Source organism: Cebus imitator, unplaced genomic scaffold (assembly GCF_001604975.1).
Source record: "Cebus imitator isolate Cc_AM_T3 unplaced genomic scaffold, Cebus_imitator-1.0 Scaffold129, whole genome shotgun sequence".
In the NCBI taxonomy this organism is placed as follows: Eukaryota; Metazoa; Chordata; class Mammalia; order Primates; family Cebidae; genus Cebus; species Cebus imitator.
The window spans coordinates 5,677,675-5,699,302 of NW_016107444.1; the positions used below are offsets into that span (position 1 = coordinate 5,677,675).

Below are 21,628 nucleotides of genomic sequence, written 5' to 3' on the forward strand. Positions count from 1 at the left end.
GGGGCCAGGTGATGGAGGTGGGATGGGGTGCTGGGGCTGAGTGCAGGGGGTGGGTGATGGAGGTGGGAAGGCGGTGCTGGGGCTGGGCGATGGAGGTGGGCTGGGTGCTGGGGCTGGAGCAGGGCCAGCAGGAAAGGGACTGTGTTGCATCTGTGTTCTACACAAGCACTTCACGGCCGCTGGTACAGAGATCGGATTAGGGATTTCCCAGGGACCAGGAAGGTTGGGGTGGTGAAGGCCAGGGGCCAGGGGCGCCACGGGATGGGGCTGAGGGGATGGCAGGCCAGGGTTTCTCAGGCTGTGCTGGGCATGCCAGTCTCCCGGATGGTGTTAAAGTGCAGATTCCCGGCCTGAGGGCCTATACCGCTGCCCTTCTAACCCGCCCCCAGGAGAGGCTGATGCTGCTGGTCCGTGAGCCACACTTGGAGCAGCAAGCGTCTAGGAGGTGGAAGAAACAGGGCTTAGCTCTCGATTGGATGCGGGGGTAGGGGAAGGGCATGTTTCTGAGTGAGGGTGGGAGGCCATTTACTAGAGAATCATGGGGATTGGGTAGGGAAACTGAAGGTCCCCTTAGGACATGGGGCTTTGAAGTGCCTGGGTGTCCAAAAGGATCCCACCTGGAAGAGTGAGGGCTGAGCTGGAGGGAGAGATCTGGGGTCAGTAGTTCGCAGAGGGGCCAGGCTCCCTCGGGAGAGAGGGTGTGCATGGTGAGGGCAGCTGCATTATCCAGGAAGGAGGCCACGCAGGGGATGCCGGAGAGATGGGAGGTGAGGAAAGTCCCGTCCGCAAGGGGTGCGCCCCGGGGCCTCAGTGCACGCGCAGTGGCTGCGGACCTCAGGGAAGGCAGTTTGGAGGACGGACCAAGGCCCAAGGCAGGATCCAGGGCAGCGAAGACATGCTGGGAACACCTGGGCTCTGAAGGGAGGAGAAGGGCCGGGCCGGTGTGCGGGCGGGGGCAGGGCTGCAGGGGCACCGAGGGGCTCAGCGCCTGCTGGGGGCTGGGCTGGGAGTTGGTGGCCAGAATGAGTTCCGGAGAGGGGGAGGGGCAGTGGGAGATCCATGGTGGACTTTGCTGGGCAAGTTGGATAGAATCGGAAGAAGACAGGAAGGGAAAGGGGAGAGGCAAGAGAACGAGGAGGGAAGGGAAGACACGGACAGGGCGGGGCAACGGGCTGGGGGCTTGGGAGCCTGGGACGTGGATTGCAAAGGGGTGCAGCTGGAGCTGTGGGCGCTGGGTGGCAGGGATGGCACTGGACTTGCTGAGGCACCCCGATGATGCACCTTCTCACACCCCAGGTGGGCACCCTTCAAGGCCTTCCCGCAGGAACGCAGCTCCCTCAGCCTGGTCAGCCTGGTGGGCACCCTCTATGCCATCGGCGGCTTTGCCACACTGGAGACTGAGTCCGGAGAGCTTGTTCCCACAGAGCTCAATGACATCTGGAGGTGAGTCCGGTCCCAGGGAGGTGAGGGGGGATCAGGAGCAAGGCTGACACCCACAGCACCGTGGTGGGGTACCGAGGCACTGGGCAAGCTCCTCTGGGGGCAAAGCGGATCCCCCCTCCAGGGAGCCCCGTAGGGAGGAACAGCCAACATACCCTGCTCGGCTGTTTCTCCCAGTTTGCTGGGGAAGTCCGGGCTTGCACAGACCGCACTGTGCCCCACGGTGGCAGCGACGATGCTGCAGACAGGAGCGGACCCACAGAAACAGGCCCCAGGCCGCAGCCGGCCTTTCCTCTCTCCTGCCTTCCGGGTGCTTGGTCTGGAGCGAGGGCTGCCACCAGGACCGGGAAGCAGCTGGAGGCTGGGACTTCAGAACCATTGCTCTCGACGGCTGGTCCTTCTTGGGGTGGGGAAAGGAGGCTTTAGCCTCTGGGGCATCTCCTGAGCCTGCAGCCACCCGCTGCTGCAGGCAGCCCCTGGGGAGCACTGCTGCTGGAGGGGACTGGAGACTTCCTAGAAATTCTCGACATTGAGGGGGTGGTGTGGGAGTGTAGACCTTTCTGGAGGGGGGCTTTGAGGAATATGGGAATACCACTTGAGAGGAGATCTTTCCTGGGGAGCAAGGCCCTTCCTGGAGTGTGGGTGAGTGTTTCTGGGTGGGTCCCGTGGGGTCTCCTTTCCCGGAGCCTGGGGACCTTCAGGAGCAGATATCTTAGAGATGGCTGAGTTTGCTCAGCCGCCTCTCTGCTGCGTTCCACTCTGGACTCAGCTGGCCGAGCTCCCCGTCCTTGTCCCCACCCTCTCTCACCCCCAGGTATAACGAGGAGGAGAAGAAGTGGGAGGGTGTCCTGCGGGAGATTGCCTACGCGGCAGGTGCCACCTTCCTGCCAGTGAGGCTCAACGTGCTTCGCCTGACCAAGATGTGAGCAGCCCGGGGCCTGAGCTCAGTACCCTCCCGTCCTGCGGCCCTCACAGATCTGGCCTTGTGGGTGCTCCGGAGAAGAGGTCAGGAGAGGCCAGAGTCTGGACCCAGTTAGGGTGCCCTGGGGCTTCGTCAGCCAAGGAAAGGGACGCTGCCTGGCCCTGGCCTTTTGGGCAAGGCTGAGGAGCTAGTGGCTTCTCCATTGTCCATGTCTCCCTGGGTCGTCTTGACCCATAAGCCAGAACCACAGGGCGGTATCCTGGCTCTGCCCAGCCTGGCCGAAGCGCTGGAAAGTTCCCCATAGAACTGAGTCTTCTCGCCTGTCAGGCGGGAGCGTCCCCGTTAATGCAGTGTACAGGGCAGTCTGTCTCTAAGAAGAATAAAGTGCCTTCCGAGCAAGCAGCTCAGGTCTGCGTCCGCGCTCTAGAGCCAGTGAGCAGGTGCTTTGAAGACCTGGGGCTTCAGGGCTTCATGGCTGGGCTGCCTAGTCGGTGGTCTCTGGCCCCCAACTGGTGTCTCCTCCACTGTGGGTGGAAAGCCCTGCCCCCCGCCCGAGGCCGAGCCACCAGCTCCTCAGCCACTGTGGATGTGGAGCCAGGGGTCTGTGGAGAGAAGGGGCAGGGAGCAGCCCAGCTGTGGTAGAAAAGTCATTTATTGTGTGGTCAGGCCTCATCTGGCCAGGGAGAGCTGAGCAGGGCCCGTCACTCTGCCCTCCCCCCTACTCCAGCTTCTCTTTGTCCTGCCTCTGCTCCTCCTCCAGCGCCAGGCTTCGCTCACGCTCCTTCACCAGCTGAACACCACAGTAGGTGACAAACAGGACGGCCAGCGTGGTCTGGGGGAACCCTGTGTGGGGAAGGGGTCACAGATGCTCAGGCAGCTCCACATCCGCAGTGACTTCTCCTGCAGTCCTTGTCCCGGCGTGCTGGGCCCTCCCTGCTTGGTCCCCGGGGTGATGAGGGGTAGGAGGCATTCTGGAAGGTCCCGGCCCTTGTGCCTGGCACATTCTGTATCTCCACACCCCGCCCCTCACCTGTGAGCAGCAGGCGCCGGGCAACCAGCTCTGTGAACTCGAGGCTGTTCAGGCTCACAAGGTTGTACATGATGATGGCCCAGAAGTTCAAGGCTCCAAAGAGGGCCCGGACCCTGCGGGACATCTGCACTGACAGAGAGGCCTGCCCAGTCCAGGAGGCCAAAGGAGAGAGGGCGAGGTGGGTCAGCAGCCTTGTGGGTCAGCAGCCCAGCCCACACGGCCAGGCAGGTGTCGGGAGCCCCACGCCGGGTCTCCCTCCCTGTTAAACACGGGAGACAGGTCCAGAGCGAAGGCAAGGCCGGACCAGCGCAGTGAGGTCTGGGCGCTCCAGCCCATAGAAGGCAGGGAGGGCCAGATTCCCCCAGAGCACGCCACTGCCCTGACAACCAGGAGGGGCTGGGGAGAAAGTTCTGGACTGTGGGCAAGGGGTTGGACACCCCCAGAAAGCAGCAGTGCCCCTGCCCTCTGTGACCCAGCCAGTCCCAGCCCCAGATCTCTCTGCTCACCTCAATTCGTGCTAGGGGACCCCACTCCGCCAGTTTTTGCACCCAGAGCTCGAAGTTGAGACCAAAGCAGTTGAGGAATGACCACAGGTAGACGATGTCACAAGGCCCAAGCCAAAGAGTGGTGATGGCGAACGTGGCCACTGTGGCCGCCAGCTCCGGGATCACGGCGGAATGCTCCCCACCAATGTGGTCATACACGTACCTGCAGGAAAAGTGGGAGAAGACCACCGGGAGTGTGGGCAGGGACCACAGGGAGGAGGTGGGAGCGGACACAGCAGGGCGAGCTCCTGACATCTCTGACCTCAGGCAGCTGCTCCTCCTCCAACCAACTGCAAACGGCGGCAGCCCGGCCTGGGGCGTGAGAGCTGCTCCAGCCCCGTCTACTCCACGGACAATCTCATCCAGACCCAAGACCTCAAGCACTACCTCGGTGCCAACGACCGCCCGTCTGTCTTTAGCCCGGTCTCTCCTGCTTTGCATATCCAGTTGCTACCAGCCGAGTCACTTGAATGACAGAGTCCCCTGTCCCTGCGCAAACCCCGCTCTGTCCCATCTCAGTGGATGACACCACCTTCAGCCTCTCCGGGTCTGAGCCTGGGTGCGGGCTGGGATTCTCCATTGGCCTCATCGCCACACTCAAGCAAGCCAGCAAACCCTGCTGGCTGCACTCAGCTCCGACCTCTGCCACCTCCACCGCCACCACCACTGAGACAAGATGGCCTCTCTCCTCACGGAAATGACTGCAAGAGCCTCATAAGGGCTCTTCTCTCTTCTGCCTTCGCCCCACGGTTCATCTCCGCACAGCAGCCAGAGGCATCTTTTAAGAGTGTAGCTCAGGTCACGTCACTTCATGGTTAATCCCTCTGACTAACCCCCCATTACAACCAGATTAGACTCAGTCTCTCTTCTCTGGCTAGAAGATCCCACGCAGCCTGGTTTCCATTCCCTCCCGGACCTCGTCAGCCCCCATGCTCCCCCCGTTCACGATGCTGTTCATTGGCCTTTCTGGCCTTCACCCCTCCACAGCTGGGGTTCCCCTATCCCTGCTCAAACCCCGCTCCAGATGTGCCCGTCTTGCTCCCTTCACCTGGTACTCTCTGCCCCACATCTTACCACTCAAATCTCAGTTCAAATGCCACCTCCTCGGAGAAGCCCACCAGACCCCACTAGAGAAGCCGCTATCCTGTCCCATTGCGTGTTTTAGCTTCTTCATAACACGGACCACTCTCAAGCCTCTCCTTCATGTGTTCAACCTGTTTATGGTCTGTCTCTCCCCACTAGGCTGTAAGCTCCACGTGGTCAGGGTCTTTGCCATGTTCACGGCTGTACCCCAGTGCCTAGAACAGTGTCTGGCACATAGTAGGTGCTCAATAAACATTTGTTAAATAAATTCAGCAGAAGACCCATGAATAACCTGCCTCCATTCCTCGACCTCCTCATTTCCGATGGTGTTTTTCTCCGCTCCACCTCAACCACCCACACCCGTGGCCACACCCCAACTTTGTCACCACTTGAAAGCTCACTCCTTCTTAATTCCCACTCTTTGCCCAACCCCTCTTGACCTCCTGGCCCCCCGGCTTTGGCCTTGTGACCCTCTCAACTTCACCACCATCCTTAGCAGGCTTAATGCAATGAGTCGTCACCAGAAACAATCTAAGAACTCTTACTCCTGACTTCTTCCTTCTCACCCGCCTACTTTCTCCTCAGCTACACCAGGCAGCGGAGCCCCACGGGGGAGGCCTCACAGCTGCACACGCTGGGGTTCATAAGCCCACCACCTCCAACACCACCTGAAGGTGTCTGTAGTCAGCTGCTTCTCCCACGCTCTGCAGGGGTCACTGTGCCCGTATGTCCCCGCAGACACGAGTGGAGAGACGGTATGAGTGGGGAGATCCAGGCTGGGCTGCAGGGATGGGCACACATGTTGCCTCTCCACGTCCCCAGCCCTGCGTTCTCAGCGGATGGCCGCGCCTCCTGCTCCGTGGAAGAGGCTGAGCGTTCGGGGGAGTCCTGTACTTGTCCTCACTAACTTGCCTTCCTCCGCATGCCCACTGGCTTCTCCTCCTCCTCCCGCTGAACCCAGGCCTCTGCCTGGAACTAGCCGCTGTCACCTCCTTCCTCGTGGGGACCTCACTCCGTCAGTCATCCCTGTGTCCTGCACCACCATCTCCTCTGCTGAATGATTCTGCTCCGCGTGCCCCGTTCTCTCCGGTCTCTGACACGCCCTCTCCTCCCTCAGCCGCTCCTCTTCCCCGCAGCCACCCCACACCCCTCGACTTTCCCTCCTTACCTGCCCCTGCATTGCCCGTGAAAGGCTGCAGCCCTCCACGTTACCAGCACTGGCTTCCCTGCGGCCCCCGCCAGGCCTGGACGGTCTTCCCGTGGCTTCCAGGGCAGGTCTCCTGTCCTCCAACCTCTCTAGTCCTTTCTGCCGGCTCTTCCTCCTCCCTCCAAGCAGAGCACTTGCGGGCCTCACCTCGGCCATCCCCGTCTCCTCTCACTCCACTCCCTCTCCTGACGCCTAGGACCACCTGCCCACACTCAGCACGCTCTGAGTTCTGTCGGTCCTCCAGACCCTCCCCAGGCCCAGCCACCTCCCTGAATCTCCAGAGGGATATCTCCTGGATTGCAACTAGACATTTCTGAAACTGAAGCTGCCCGTCCTCCCAGGATGGGAGGCTGCACCCAGGCTGCAGGTGGGAATTCAGGCATCACCTCCCTCACGGCCATGTCCTGCCCAGGCTGCTGGCTGTGTGACCCCCTCCCGCCACCTCTCTGCCCCTCTGGGGCCCTCACTCAAGTCCTACCTTCTGTATCTTTCACCCAGACCTCTGCTAAGACCTCCTCACTGCGCTCTTTGCTTCCCCTGGCCCAGGGGTGATCTTTTAAAAGGCGGACCCATCTTGGCACTGCCCTGCTCAGACACCTGGCAGGCTGGCTGTGACCCCACCCCCACTCACTTGCAAAGCCAGTCGTTGATGCCACGGTCAAAGTGCCTGTAAGAGGAAAGCGGTTGGCATGAACTCTCAGGGTGGGCATGAGCCCTCAGGTGCGTGGGGAGGAGGCCAGGGGAAGGTGTGGTCCCGGGGTGCGCCTCCCTGCCCTGGCCGGCACTCACGTTTCTGCGAAGACGTAGAGGGCGGTGATGCACTTGGGAGGCTGGGGCGGGTCCAGGTGGTCCAGGCACGCCACGGTGTTGACGACGCCGAAGAGGATGGCCGCCTTCACCCAGTCATACACCAGGTTCGAGTAGGCGAGGCCAGCTGAGGGCAGCACACCGTCACTGCCTGGGCTTCATCGCGTGGGGTCTGCCCCCATGGACACCCTGTCCCGCCCCTTCCTTCGGGAGACCCAGGCTCTGCCCGCCCCATGGAGACCACCCTATGTGGGAACCAGCCATGGCTGGCGAGGAGGGTGGGCCCTGTGGATGCTGCTCCGGCCCCACAGGACGAAGCTAACGCCGAGCCCCGTGTGTTAGAAAGAACAAGCCCCTGCTCCCGTGCCCTCAGTGCTTCCCCAGCTGTGGCACCGTGGGGGTGCAGGGGGCTGTTTTCCTGGGGTGGCAGCCCTGCCCCAGCCCTCTTCTGGGAACCCACCAAGCGCACTGTCTGGGAGGCGGTTGGCGAACTTGAGGTCACTGGGGATGGTGAGGATGTAGAAGAAGTGAAAAAAGATGTCCACGGCCATGATGGCTGCCACGCTGAGGCCTGCCTGCGCCCGGATGTGCCACAGCTCACCCTCGCATCTCACTGGCTCCACCTGGCTTACCTGGGGGCATGTGAATGGTCTGAGGTGGGAGGCAATCCCTGCCTGGGGAGCCCTGTCTGAGGGGGTTCACCAACTACTGGGGGCAAGAGGGGACATGGCTTTATCCAGGAGTCCTGCCTGAAGGTGGAGACATGAGTCATCCTGGAGTTGGGGGAAGATTTGCAGCCAGCCAAGGGAGACCTGCCACAGTACTGCCACAGACCTGCCACTGGAGACCTGCCACAGGAGACCTGCCACAGTGCTGCCACAGACCTGCTACTGGAGACCTGCCACAGTACTGCCACAGACCTGCCACTGGAGACCTGCCACAGTACTGCCACAGACCTGCCACAGGAGACCTGCCACAGTACTTCCACAGACCTGCCACAGGAGACCCAGTACTGTCCTGGGAGCCCCATTTGAGTGGGAGGGGAACAGCCATGGCCTGGGAGCCCCGTCTGAGGGAAGAGATGTGTCTCCACCCTGGGATCCCTGCTGGAGGGGAAAGGAGGCCCCATCCTCGGGTCTGAGGGGGGGGACACACACTTCATCTTGGGATCATGCCTGAGGATGGGGAGTTCTACCTGGGAACCCGAATCTGAAAGGGAGATTGAGCCTGTTCTAGACGCCGCAGCGTGTCCCCTCACCTGGGCGTGGAAGCGATCAAAGGTCATGATGGGCCCGAAGAAGAAGAACGGCAGGTAGAAGTTGTACTTGAGCAGGTCAGCCAGGGAGTAGTGGCGGTCGGGGTGGGCACAGCTCTCCAGCGCAAAGCTGGTGCAGCGCAGCACGGTGAAGCCGCTGCCCCCGTGAAACAGCACCTCTTGAAGATCAAAAGTGCCTGTTACAAACCCGCTCTGGAGGAAAAGAACAGGCCACCAGCTCACCGGGGTGCCTCCTGTCTCTGGGAAACCCACTCCCTGGCCCCTGGCTTTCCACAGGGGCCCAGCCTGGTCCTGCCCCCTCCTCTCTTCCAGAGCCAGTTAACTTTGCCCATAGCTCCGTCCCCGCAATGTGAGAAGCCCGGAATGAGCTGGTCAGCTCCTCCTGCGATGCAGGTGGTCACCTTGTGGCCAGGGCACACCCAAAGGCTTGAAGACAGGTGCGAAAGTGAAGGGAATTCTTGGGGATACTTGGGGGGCAAGGACTTTGGATGACATGAGAGGTTTGGGATCTTATCCCTACGCCATCTACCCCTGCACCAGTGCATACCTGCCAAGAGATGAGAGGGTCCATCTTGAAGGAGGCCAGGCTGGCCAGGCCAAGGCCAAGACAGAGCCAGGGCTGGCCCAAGAGCGAGGCCACATAGAGGCCCACGCAGTGACCAAGCAGCAGCAGCAGGTACCAAGGCCCCATTGTGCCCATCACGGCCAGGGCCCCGTACACGGCGTACATCCAGGAGCGGAGCTGTGGATGGGCGAAGGCTTCAGTTTTGCCCTGTAAGTGGGGTGCCACCCCAGGAGGGGTTTCCCACAACCCTTGTGGTGAAAGAGGCACTGGCAGCAGGGGACTGGGTGGCCCAGGCCCAGCTCACCTGGGGGGCAACCATCGTGCAGAGTTTAGCAAACAGCACGTGTCCGGAGAGGGCGAAGACGATGACGTTGCGGAAAGACGTGAACCACATCACCCACTCGAAGTCGGCTACGTCCTGGGCAGCCGGGGCAGGAGGTGGGGCGGGTTAGCGTGGGAGGGGGCTGGTCAGAGCCCAGCACCTTCCCGCCTTCGTGTTCTTCCTTTATTATCATCATGTTTAAATTTAATAATAATTACGATTTTTACACTGGCTAACCCAGCATGTCCTCTATGCAAACGCAAGAGCAGGGCCTCCAGGTCTGCCCAGTCCTCTCCAAGGGGCGTGCGCAGGCTGGTGGGTAGAAAGGAGTGAAGGCACCTGGGGGGCTCCTCCTGCCACCACGCCTTGCCTGCCATTCCCCTTACTGCTGTTTCTGAGAAAGGAGGTGCTGGAGGCTCTGCTGAAGCACTCTCCACTAACGCCACCCGTTTCCCAAGGGAGCAGGGCGCGGGCAGGCTCCCTGCCCCAGGAGGGTACAGGAGGGGCCAGGGGAAGCTGGAAGCACCGAAGCTCCAGCCAGAGGCCCCCGAGCTCCATGTAACTTGAGGACCTCCGGAACATCGGGAGCAGCGGAGAAGCGTTGGGATGGGAGGGACCCTGGAGTTCAGGGGACCCTGGAGTGGGGGGACCCTGGAGTGGGGGGGACCCTGGAGTGCGGGGGACCCTGGAGTGAGGGGGACCCTGGAGTGGGGGGGACCTACCATCTTCCGGCCAATGTACTCCCAGCCAGGTCGCACAGACTCCCGAAACGCCTTCCTGTGGGCCCCATCTGAGAACAGAGTGTGGCCTCAGGGAGAGGGCCCCTCACACACCGCGCCCCACCTTTCCCACCTTCCCCTGGACAAGGCTGCCCCACCCTGGGGAGTGAGGTCGTCGGGAGCAGGGCACAGGTCTGGTATCTCTGGGGCTGTGTCTGCTTCTCTCTGGGCTTTTGCTATGTATCTGGGTCCAGGCTTCTGACTGTGTCTGTGTCTGTGTGTGTCTATGTTGTGTTTATGTGTGTATGTGTGTGTGTCTGGGTCCAGGCCTCTGTGTGTGTCCTTTTGTGTATATATGTCTGTGTGTGTGTGTGTCCATATGTCTGGGTCCAGGTCTCCGACTGTGTGTGTCAGGGTGTCTGTGTCTGGGTCTAGGGCTCTGTGTGTGTGTGTGTGTGTGTGTGTGTGTCCAGGCCTCTGTGTGTGTGTGTCTGTGTGTGTGCGTCCAGGCCTCTGTGTGTGTGTGTCTGTGTGTGTGCGTCCAGGCCTCTGTGTGTGTGTCTGTGTGTGTGGGGGGGGTCCAGGCCTCCGTGTGTGTGTGTGTGTGTCTGTGTGTGTGTGTGACTCTACGTCCATGTCTCTGTCAGTGTGTCTGCACCTGGCTCAACCCAGCCCCCAGTGCCTAACTGAGATGGGAGCCCCAGGCTGAAAAGGGAGGTGCAGCCCTGTTAGAAGGTGTACCCTGGATCTGGAGCCTGTCAGTTTCTGGCCTTGCTGGTTGGAACCCTGAGGCCCCCAGGGGAGGGAGGGTCCTGTCCCCCTGCCCCCGGCACAGCTGTTACCTTGTGAGGCCTCAAGGAGGCCGCGGCCAGCATAGGCCAGGGCCCCACTCAGCACCAGAGAGTACAGGCCCAGCTCAGCCGCCGGCAGTGCCGTCTTGATGCGCATACCCTGGACAGGGCTGGGGAGACAGGCCGTGTGAGGGTGCTGCCGTCTCCAGCCCTGCCTTGCCCCACCTCCTGGCCCGTCACCCCAGTGAGGACCCCGCTCTGAAGAGAGATTGCCCCACCCGCCCCTTGGGGACCTTGTGCCATTACTCTGCCTGCTCCTGTGCCCCCCACTGCTCGCAGGCCCCCCAGCACTGTGCCATCTCAGCTGCGGCTCCTGTCCCCACCCCGCCCATCAAGGCTCTTGCTGGCAGAGCCGTCACCTTGATTGACATCTTCATGCCTTCCAGAGGCCCCGCCCTCTGTCAGACCCACTCCTGCCAAGGCCCCCGTGACCTTCGTGCGTGCGGAGAAACCTCATCTCTATCACTGCAATCAGGTTTCTGGCCGCGGAGTCCCACCTCGTTCAGTGAGTCTCCTTCAGCTCCTCACAAAGCCCAGCCTCTCTAAGACCCCTTCTCTGACTCCCACGCCCCTCCCTGGGATCCCATGACCTCCACAGGTGCTGCGCCTAGAGCCAAGCCTCTGCCTCTCGCCTGGGCCTCCAGCCTGTCACTGACACCTGCCCCCAACAGGGCCTGGAGCTCCAGCTCCACTTCCCAGGCCCTGCCCATGTCCGTGACCACACTGCCCACACCCTCAGCACCCCGTGGATCCAGGCCCTGGGCGCCGGCTGGAGGCTGTGCTGTTTGAGGAGGTGCCCTGGAGGGGTGGATGTGGGGCGAGGCGGGGCCAGGCGGGAGTCCGAGAGGGTGCTGGCCGCTGTCCAAGGTGCTGACCAGAATCGGGCCCTGGTGGAGCCCGGCCCTCCCTCCCTCCAGGGCCTGGCTGGTCCCCTAGGGTCCTGCTGGGCCTCCCTGTGGCCTCAGCTGGCACCTCTGCCCTTCCTACCCTGCTTCGGCCTGGCCCAGGGGCTTCCTAAGGACCCCGCGGGTACCAACTCAGCGTGCAAATTAAAGGGATAACATGACCAGGCACCTCCTGGGCTGACGGGGCCAAGAGGTGGTTGATGTGGCCTTTTTGCCCACCTTCGATCCTCCCCCAAATTCCCAGTCCTGCAGCCATCTCCCCAGGCCCCCGAGGTCAGCAATCTCCTCTTACAGATGGAAGGGTCGCGGGCCAGATAGGGGTAGGGACCTGTCAAGGTCACACAGCAGACCTGGGACAGGCTTCTGCCCACCTCCCCTCAGGATCGGGTTTCTCAGTGACCCCTCTGGAATCTTGCGTGAGAGAAGACCACCACTGTCCCTGCCCACAGCAGAGGCTGCCGGCCCAAGGGTGGAGGGACCTCCTCACCAGCTGGGTGGGGGTGGAGAGGCCCTGGGGATCAGGTTAATAGAGCAGGAGCTTGAAACCGGAGCTTGGTGAAGAGCCTGAGAAAGCTTTGTCAGCTGCCTCCCACTCGCCACTTTCCAATTTTAGCTCCCCATGGCCGGTGCGGGGTGTCCCCAGCGAGGCCTCTGCAAGGAGCTGGCCCCCAGCCTGGGGCCTCTCCTGATAGACCCCCGGACGGGGGCTGGCCTGTGGACACAGGGGCATCCCCTTTCCCCTGGTCCTGCCTGCCCCTGATGCCCTTGGGGTAAATCCCGCTTTGGGGCCTGTGATTTGGATTGAGGGCCTGGGGTGTGCCCCGCAAGTCTCAAGAGCCCCAGAGTAGCTGCATCCCCAGCTGGTACTGACCTTGGGAGTCCGCGAGGGACCCTGGCACACTGCCCACCTCGGGCTCTGGGGTCCTGCGTCCAACTGTCCGTCCGTCCGACAGGCTGAGCTCTAGGGCCACAGTGGGGTGTGTCCAGCCCTGGGGTCCCCACCCCCTTGAGGTTATGAGCGGTGAGTGGTGACAGCGGGAGGAGGAGGGGAGGAGGAGGTGGCCTTCCTGAAGTGGAGCTGAGCAGAGTGGAGCTGAGCCGAGCGCCGCAGCGCTGTGGCCACAGGGAGCTGAAGGGAGGATCCTTGGAGGGGGGCGGGTGCTGGGGGGAGGTGTCCAGTAGCAGAGGCTCAGACAGGGACACCTGGGTCTCTCTTCAGCCTGCCTCCTTTGGCTCCTAGAGAGCCTGTGCCTCTCTCACTGCTACCCAGGACTTCCCTCGTCCAGAAGACTTCCTGGTGGCCCCACCAGCCTCTCCAGGCTTGTAAGCCCTGCCCCCACCACAGCCACACACACTCACATCATGTGCACACTTTCACACCTGGGCTCCAGGGACTCCAGCCGCCCCCCCGCTTTACATAATACCTCCTGGGGACTATCCCAGGGCAGACGCATCTTGCCCCCTGCCCTGGTCCTTTTCATTATGGAATGAGTCCTGGCAGGCCACACATCAGTGCCTGAGGGAGGGCTGGCTTGCCTGATGGGACTGGAAGTGGCATGGCACATGTGGCTGAGAGGGGTCCCCGCAGGCCAGCCCTGTCCCATATGGAGTGTCCTGGAGGGGGGTGCCAGCAGGGTCACTTGGCAAGGCTTGTGGGTACTTAGAATGGCTGGCATCCTCTTGATGGCAGAATGGAGGCAGACAGGAAGACAGGAGAGTGCTCCTGACCAACTGGGGGTCCTGCTGTGACAGGGTCCTCATTTTGGAAGGGAGCATCAGCCCTGGACGCCTGAGGGGAGGAGTATCCTGAAGATGCTCCTGAGATTAAGAACCTCTGACAGTGCCCTCTCGGATGAGGCGGAGTCATGGGGAGCTGTGTGTGTCTGCGCCATCTATGGAGGCCTGAACACACGTGTGCCGTGGGGAGGATCTGAGGGGTGGGAGGAGCTCCATGGCTGTGATCAGTCACAGGACAGCTCCTGGAGCCCCTGCTGATCCTGTGACCCCAGCTTCAGGCTCAGCTGAGGAGGCAGGAAGGAGGCGCTGCTTCCCACCCACCAGGGCCCAGGAAGGACAGCAAGGAGACTCCCAACATACACACGCCACGCAGGACGCAGAGGGCGCGGAAAAGCGTGAGTGCTGGCCACCGCGCAGTGTAGGCTGCGTTAACGCCACGATGGGTAATGGCCACCAGAGAGACCAGCACCAGGGAGGGAACGGTACCCGAGCCAGACTTCGGGCTTAAGGGGGGCTTCCTGGAGGAGGAGTCAGTGGTTGTTAGGAGTAAGTTAATCACAGCAGCAGGACGTACAGGGATTAACTTCTCAGTGTCATCACCGCCCACAGGGAAGGCGTCACCACTGTCTGCAGGTGGAAGAACCTGGTACCTGAGGAAGCCCCGTAAGCTCCTGGCACTGACCGCCCTGTAGGGTGAGAAGCCTGCGCACCCACACCGGGCCCCTCACGAGGCTGGAGGAAGCAGACAGGGTGGTTTGACCCAAGTTAAGAACACAGGTTCAGCCAATTGACTTGACCTGAGCTGGCGTGACCTACGTCTTTGGGCCTCAGACCCTCAGCTGTGAAATGGGCATACCGCTGGCTCTGGCCCTCACGGGGGTGGCAGGGGTACCGGCGACTCACCCCATGACAGGGGCCTCGCTCATAAACAGAGAGCCACAGCCAGCCTGGCCCCCAAGGCCCAGAGAGGCTGGTTTCACACACAGCAGTGAGGGTTTCCCGGGTGACCAGCGCACGGCAGAGTCTGCAGGGAGTGTGGGGGGCGGGAAAGGCAGGGGGTGGAGGGCTAGGGAGGCCCCATGATCTGACCCGTGAGGGGTGGCAGGGGAGGGCACCTGGCGAGGCCAGCCCACACGAGGGGCAGGAAGCTGCCTGAACTACGACCAGCGCTTGGCCCTGGGGCCACCTCCCAAACACCACAAGGGCCCTGGAAAAGATGCCGTGGGGGGTGGGGCATTCTCTCAAACCCGAGTCTTTTTTCAGTGCTTTTTCGGCTGTTTGTTGCTCCAAATAAAAACGGTAGGAAAGTACCCTCTGCGTTTGCAAGTGTGTGTGCGACTGTGTTTGACCAGATGTGTGTGGAGTCTGTGTGTGGTTTTGTGTTGTATGTTGTTCACGGTTGGTGTGTGTTTGCTGAGTGTGTGCGCTGTGTGTATTGCTTGTGTGTGCACATGTATCGTACATGCATGTGTGATGTGTGCACTCTGCATGTGTTTTGTGTGTGCGTGTGTGTGTGTGTGTGTGTGTGCAAGGCTGAGGGATATCATAGAGACAGTGCCTATAAAGGCACAACAGTGGGAGAAGGTGGGCAGACTTCGTGCTCAGAGCTGGCTGTGGGCTGGCCAGGGGCGGGGAGGAGGAGCTGGTTCTAGCCCCTAGTTGTGGGGGGCCCAGGGGAGCACATCCACTGGAGGTCACCCTGCCCTGGCCTCCTGGGAGCAGGGGAGGGGCCCAGTGGCAATGTAGTGTGTCTGAGGAAGCCTGAGCCAGGTGCAACCTTGTCCAGAGGCCCCCATGGGGACAGTGGCCAAACCACACCCACGGCTCCGCCAGGTCTGACCTGTCAGTGCTGGAACCTGAGCACCGAGACTTGCAGCACCTGCCTGGGGTGCCAGGAAGAGCCCTCGCCCTCACGCGAGGCGACCCTGCCGCGTAACTCTTCACTCAGCCCTGCCCCTCAACCTGCCAAGGCACCTGCACTCTCTCCTCCAGCTGCCACCTCGAGGCCCTGGCCAGCGCCCCTGGCGTCTCGGCCCCCCACCTGTTGCCCACCTGCCTGAGGGATCGGGGGGCCATCCTCAGGGTGCCAGGGACAGACGTGCTGCCTGGGAGCGGACGGGCACTAACCTGACAGGCCCACTGCCTGGCTCTGTGCCTGGCTCACCTGGGTTGGGTTTCTCAGGGTCCCTATCCTTGACACCTTTGACCACCTCCTTCCCTTGAAAATCTTTCTCACAGGCTCTCCCTGCCTTCCCTTTACCATCCTTGCTCCTTTGCTCAGGGAGGTGTGAAGGACACAGGGCTCCCTGTCAGCCCCTCTCCACCCAGATCTGATCAGGGAAGCTGGGAGCTTGGGAACCACCACAGGGACGGGGTGGGGACGGTGGCGGGGGAGGGGGTAGCCCCGTGCTGCAGTCTGGGGCCAGGCGCCCTTCCCGCCCAGCTCCATCACGGCGTTTCCCATGCCTCTGATTGGACTGGGAATTCCCTGGAAGGAGGAAACGAGTCAGATTCACCTGCAGGCCCCTCCCAGGCCCGCAGAGGCTGGCATGCTGTTGGCACTCACAGACGGCCTGGTGGCCGACTGGCTGGATGGAACGGTGACCTGTGACCAGTCTGTGTCTCTCCCCAGCTGACCTGGGAGTTCCTGGAAGCCAGGGACTGCGCCTGCCTCACCGTGGCACCTCTGTGCCTGGGGCAGAGGAACTGCTCAAGTTCTGGGGAGCGAGTGGAGGGAAGACGGAGAGCGAGTGTTTGCTGAGCACTTACTGCGTGCCAGCAGCTGCTCTGGCACCGGCTGCTTCACTTCAGTGAGCCCTGCAGAGGGTTCCCATGGGGGAATGCAGCAGACCTGATCTAGCCAAGCTGGGGGTGGGGAGGTGCCTGGTGCAGGTGCCGGCAGGCGTGACAGGGACTCCCACGCACGGCACACAGCAGTCTGTCCAGGCCGCCCCTACAGTCTGGAGACTGGAACACTCGTCTTTATACCCAGAGTTGGCTGGAATCGGTTTGCCCAAATGTGCAGACGAGATTTCCTGTGCCTGCCCATCAGCAGTTTTTCTCTCCCCTCTTTCTTATATAACGTTTGTTGAAATCAATCTATAGCTTTACGTCCCTTGTACAGAAATAAACAGAGAACTAATAATTATTGAAACAACTTTGGGCTACTGACATGTATGTTAATAACAGCCCCCCCAGGGAGGATTTTATTGTCCCCATTTTATAGATAAGAATGTGGAGGATCAGAGAGGTTACACTACTTGCCCAAGGCCACACAGCTGGTAGGTGGGGAGAGAAGCATGCCCCAGGCACCCCCACCTGTTCAGACTCCATGACTGACGCCCCTTCCTCTCAGATCTAGCCCAGGAAGGGCGGCAGAACCACCCTGGAAAGGCTGGCGTGTAGGTCACACCACCTCTGCACTTCCCTGAGGTGACCCTGAGGAAGGACGGCTGGTCCTGCACCTGCCTCTCACTCCCTGAGCTGCCCTAAGGCCGGAGCCTGCACCCCACACACTCACCACCCTCTGGGCTCCCCAGTGCTGCAGGAGAAGGTGTTCAGACCCAGCATCCCTGAGGCCCACCCCTCGCTGTCACACACTGTCCCCTCCCAGCACAGATCCTCTCCCTCCCGACTCTCTTCTGGCCATTTTCCTTCACAAGGAACCAGAGAAAACTCTTCCTTCCTGCAGACCCCTAGGGCCCCGTAAGAACCACCAGTTCATCTCCGTGGCCGCTGCTCTCCTGGCTGTGGGAGCTCCATGCAGGGTCAGAGGCCTCCTGAGGAGTGGGAGCTGGCACCAGGTCCCTCCGGAGCCCCACCCCCAAGGAAGGGGCTGAGAAGACAGGGTTCCAGGAGCCCCACGGCTTTTCCTGGGGAAGGGGCTGTTTTCATAGTAGGGGCACCTGCATCTGTGCCTCACTGCACAAGCAACACACAAGCGGCTATGTCTTCACCTGTGGGAATGTGTCCACAGCCACGTGTGCTCTTCTGCACCAGGGTCTCCGTGAGTGTGCACATGGAGAGGCCTGTGTGCGTGCACAGCTGCACGCTCCTGAATTGTACTTGTGTGCATCTGCAGCATCGTGTGGGCCTGTGGGTATACATGTGTGGCCGGGGTATCTGAGGTTGGCGTGTGTGGCTATGGAGGACCCTCTGTGGGGACACTCATTCCTGTAGCTGTAATTGCGTAGCTACAGCTGAGAAAGGGCAACACTGTGACAGTCACACACAGGCCTGCAGACCCTTAGGGTCCCCTGCAGCAGCCCTCCCAGACCACTGTGGCAAGGAAGGAGCACTGTACCTTCAGCTGCCTGAAGCTCCAGCCGAGCCCTCCCCAGCCCTCTGCCACCAGCACCCACCAGCCGCAGTCTTGGTGAGCAGGAGGAGGTGCTCAGGGCAGCTGCCTGGGATGGGGCTGCCCAGTGGCGGGTGGGCATGCCGACCCTGGCTAACCCCTCAATGGCAAGACTCTGGTTTTGGGTCGCGGACTGCAGTTAAATATTAGTTCAGCTTCTTTCTGCGACCCTCAGTTTCTTCATCCGTCAAATAGGGTGACAATCCCCTGGGTTACTGGAGGACTGGGTGGGGCCAGACTTCCACAGTAGATGCTACTCACTGGGAGCTGCGGTGACTATGAAAATGCTTATTATTACAAGTCCGAGGGTCTGCATCTGGGGCAGAACCTGAGGGCAGCTGACAATCCAGCTGAGGGCACCGTGCCCCAAGTCTGCGCAGGGCGTGGACGGCTACAGATGGAGCCGGGATGGGGCGAGGGACAGGGCGGGGCTCAGTGGCGTGGGACGTGCCCAGCCAGAGTAACCAAGGGCTCTCCTGTGTGTGGGGCCACGGGGCGTCCATGGCGAGCACCTGGACAAGGGACACGTCTGTCATACGCAGCCACCTTGCTGTCCTGGAGCTGTCACCTCTGCCAGCGGGCCGCTGTGCCTCTCCGCTGCTGCAGCCCGGCCGGCCTGCAGGGTCTCTCAGTGTCCCTCCAGGGCTTCTCTTCTGCCCTCCTGGCCTGCGGCGTCGGTTTTGGTCATCCTGAAGGAGCCCCTTCTGGTAGCAGCAGCTGAGCTGGCTACCCTGGGCCGGCTTCCCGGAGCAGATGGAGCTGGGGTGTGTGGCTATGGGGCACCCAAGGCTGCCCACCCGGCCAGGCCGACACTGGGCTGTCACCTACTGCTTGTCTGTCTTCTGCTGCCGCAGGGCCTGCAGGAAGACACTTTTCACCTGGCCCAGGATCTCGCGGTACATCCGGAAGTCCTCCTCCTTTCCCTGCAGGGCACTGGCCAGGGCAGCCTTCAGCATTTCATTCTCCTCCCCCTGGACGGCCAGCCTGGACCACAAGAAACAGCGCTCAGTGTGGCGGGAGCTGCACACAGGTGCGTGGGTGGGAATGTGGCTGCCAGCACGGCTGCTCTTCAGGCTCAGGGTCCCTCTGACCCATGCCATCCTCTCACAGACTCGGGGATACCGTGGATTCCTCTCGAAGGGCCTGGCTCCCCGCAACACTAAGCTGCCTCAAGACAGCTTAGAAAATGAGTTCTGATTGGTAGAGGGTCCTGTCTTTCCTTTCCCATGGCTGCGTGGGATCTTAAAAGGTTTGACTTGGCGAGAAACTGAGTTTAGTGATTCATGCTTGATAAACTTTCTCTCTGACTATGGGTCATCAGCGTTTGGGCCGGACCCTCTGTCCTCTGAAGGCCTGTCCCTGAATGACAGGCCTGGAATCCAGGACCAAGCAGGACCTGCCTTCTGGGCAAATGCATCACAAGTGCAAGGGGAGGGACATAGCCCCTCTGCCCCTGAAGGCGCCTCCACCCAGACAACCCCACCCTTTCAGGAAGGCGGGTGAGGGGTACCTGGTTGTCAGCTCTTCCATTTGGGATTCTGTGGGCATGTCGGAGAGTTGGGCAGAGGACGGGTCCTTCTCGCTCCCAGCTGGGTTGTGCCTGGCGTTGGAGGTGGGCAGACCTGTGGGGCAGCAGCAGCCACCCTGTGAGGAGGCCACAGCCCTGCGCTGGCACCCTGCTTCTCCTCCCCCATTGCCCACTGCCTGCACCTCCACATCGGAAACGGTGCACCGCCTTTGGGCGCCGGGCAGCCCTGAGCTCTGCTTCCCTCCAGCCCGCCGGGCGCCTCCTCCGCACGCCTCTGCCCGGCTCTGGCCTCGGCTACAGCCCTGACTCCGCCTCCCTTGTACCAAGGTGGTTGGTTCTCACCTCCCTGTCTCCATCTTTATACTTTACAAGTTTCTGGTAATTGATTTTCTTTTTTTTTGAGACAGAGTCTTGCGCAATCTGCGCCTCCCGGGTTCAAGCGATCCTTGTGCCTCGGCCTCCTGAGTAGCTGGGACAACAGGTGCCTGCCACCATGCCCAGCTAATTTGTGTATTTTTTGCAGAGACAGGGTTTCACCATGTTGGACAGGCTGGTCTCAAACTCCTGGCCTCAAGTGATTCACCCACCCTGGCCTCCCAAAGTGCTGGGATCACTGGCGTAAACCACCATGCCCAGCCTGGTAATTCGTTTTCAAAACGAGAAGCCAGCTGGGCCTGATGTGGGGGCTGTGGCTGAGCCGAGTCACTGTACCTGACGCCCTCATGCCAGTGGTCCCCATCCAGGCCAGCAGCTTCATCCCAGGAAGCCGGTGATCCAGGGTCCTGGGTTTGAGGGATACAGAATGCTCACAGAAAGGAGACAAAGCAGCCGGGCACAGTGGCTCACACTTGAAATCCCAGCACTTTGGGAGGCTGAGGCCGGAGGATTGCCTGAGGTCAGGAGTTCAAGAGCAGTCTGGCCAACAGGGCGAAACCCTGTCTCTACTAAAAATACACACACACAAAAATGAGCCAGGCATGGTGGTGTGTGCCTGTAATCCCTGCTACTTGGGAGGCTGAGGCAGGGGAACTGCTTGAACCCGGGAGGTGAAGGCTGCAGTGAGCCGAGCTGGCACCGCTGCGCTCCAGCCTGGGCGACAGAGCCAGACTCTCTCAAAGAAAAAAAAAGAAAGACAAAGCCCAGCTGGCAGTGAACTTGGGCAAAATCACAGCCTCAGAAAAGCTCAGCGCTGAAAAGGCCTCAGCTGGTGTGACCCGTGGTAAATCATCTGGCATCAGTAGACCTGGCTTTCACCCTCTGCTGAGAGGCCTCAGGCAAACTATCAGCCTCTCTGAGCTGGTTTCCTCACCGGAAAAGGAGGGATAACAGCTTCTGCCTCTGGAGCCCTGGCAGCCTCGGGGAATCCCACTGGCTCTCAAGGCCTGCTGGGCCACCGCGGCCTCGCTGCCGCCTCGCTGCTCCTCCAAGCCCCAGCTAAGCCTCCGTGCACCCACATCTGCCCTTCCCTCGGGGTCTGCAGAACACACCGCTCCCCGTTCCTCCATCTCTGCTCAGATGTCCAGCTCCCCCACTGGAGCGGGACTGCATGGAGGACGGAATTGCAAATCCAGTCTCCTGATTTTACAGATGGGCCGGGGGCAGGCGGGGAGGTGCTGCTCTGCTCCCCAGAGGGGCAGCACTTTGCCCATGTTACAGGCCAGCAGGCAGCAGAGGTCACGGGCACGGTTTCCCTCAGGCAGCTGCCCTCACTGTCCAGCAGGGAACAAAGCGACTTCCCGGCTGGGGCTTAGCCCTCCCTGGCTGGAAGTCCTGCTGCCTGGGAGGTGGGCCCCAGCCTGGAGAAGCCACACTCCTAGGGGACATACTCCTAAGAGCCCAGGAGGGTCAGCAAGGCTAAGCCCCAGGGACCCTTCTAGCCTGGATTCTCAGAAGCTCCTGGCCTTGCTGGTGGAGAAGAGAAAACAGGTGGCCCCAACCCCCTTGTACCCTACTTCTGGCACACCCTTCTGAAACGTTCTGACCTCATCCGGGCTGAGCGCTGAGACCAAGGGTCTGCTTATCTTTGGCTGGGGAGGGGTTGGGGGCTGCTGGAGTGTTGAGAGGGGTGCAGGGGGGCAGCAGCACCTCCTCTCCAGAGCCTGGAGGGGCTGGGATGGGTGGGATGGGGAGGTCCAAGGAGGCAGGCCCAGCCCCCCACAGGGAGGCCCTCCCTCCCTGGAGTCAGCCATCCCACACCCCAGCCCGCCCCAGCCCCACAAGACACGGATGCTGCTGATGTGGACACCGCACCTTCCTCTGCATTAGACCAACAGACCTTCCAGGTAGGGACGGCGTTTCCTAGCGCCCCTCTGCCCCTGGCTATGCCCAGCTGTC

General features: G+C 61.3%; 3 protein-coding genes across 3 annotated transcripts in view; 1 reads left to right on the plus strand and 2 right to left on the minus strand.

Annotated features, from left to right (window-relative positions):
* KLHL40 (kelch like family member 40) overlaps positions 1 to 3,005 on the plus strand; it is a 7,538-nt gene extending 4,533 nt beyond the window's left edge. Inside the window, exons 5-6 of the mRNA XM_017540984.2 lie at positions 1,297 to 1,443; positions 2,255 to 3,005. Coding sequence (XP_017396473.1) covers positions 1,297 to 1,443; positions 2,255 to 2,366 — 259 coding nt within the window. The 3' untranslated portion in view covers positions 2,367 to 3,005. The remainder of the gene's footprint in view (positions 1 to 1,296; positions 1,444 to 2,254) is intronic.
* On the minus strand, positions 2,997 to 12,831 carry HHATL (hedgehog acyltransferase like). The gene is made up of 12 exons (XM_017540985.2): positions 12,544 to 12,831; positions 10,759 to 10,867; positions 9,920 to 9,987; positions 9,180 to 9,293; positions 8,858 to 9,052; positions 8,293 to 8,502; positions 7,495 to 7,666; positions 7,017 to 7,161; positions 6,859 to 6,894; positions 3,899 to 4,100; positions 3,393 to 3,534; positions 2,997 to 3,205 (listed from the first exon to the last, which is right to left on the minus strand). Exons 2-12 carry the CDS (start codon positions 10,862 to 10,864, stop codon positions 3,081 to 3,083), a joined length of 1,515 nt encoding a protein of 504 aa, XP_017396474.1. The 5' UTR covers positions 10,865 to 10,867; positions 12,544 to 12,831; the 3' UTR covers positions 2,997 to 3,080.
* A 5,212-nt stretch (positions 12,832 to 18,043) lies between these two features.
* Positions 18,044 to 21,628, minus strand: part of CCDC13 (coiled-coil domain containing 13) — a 63,214-nt gene continuing 59,629 nt past the window's right edge. Inside the window, exons 15-16 of the mRNA XM_017540986.2 lie at positions 19,277 to 19,388; positions 18,044 to 18,750 (exon numbers count right to left, since the gene is read on the minus strand). Coding sequence (XP_017396475.1) covers positions 18,591 to 18,750; positions 19,277 to 19,388 — 272 coding nt within the window. The 3' untranslated portion in view covers positions 18,044 to 18,590. The remainder of the gene's footprint in view (positions 18,751 to 19,276; positions 19,389 to 21,628) is intronic.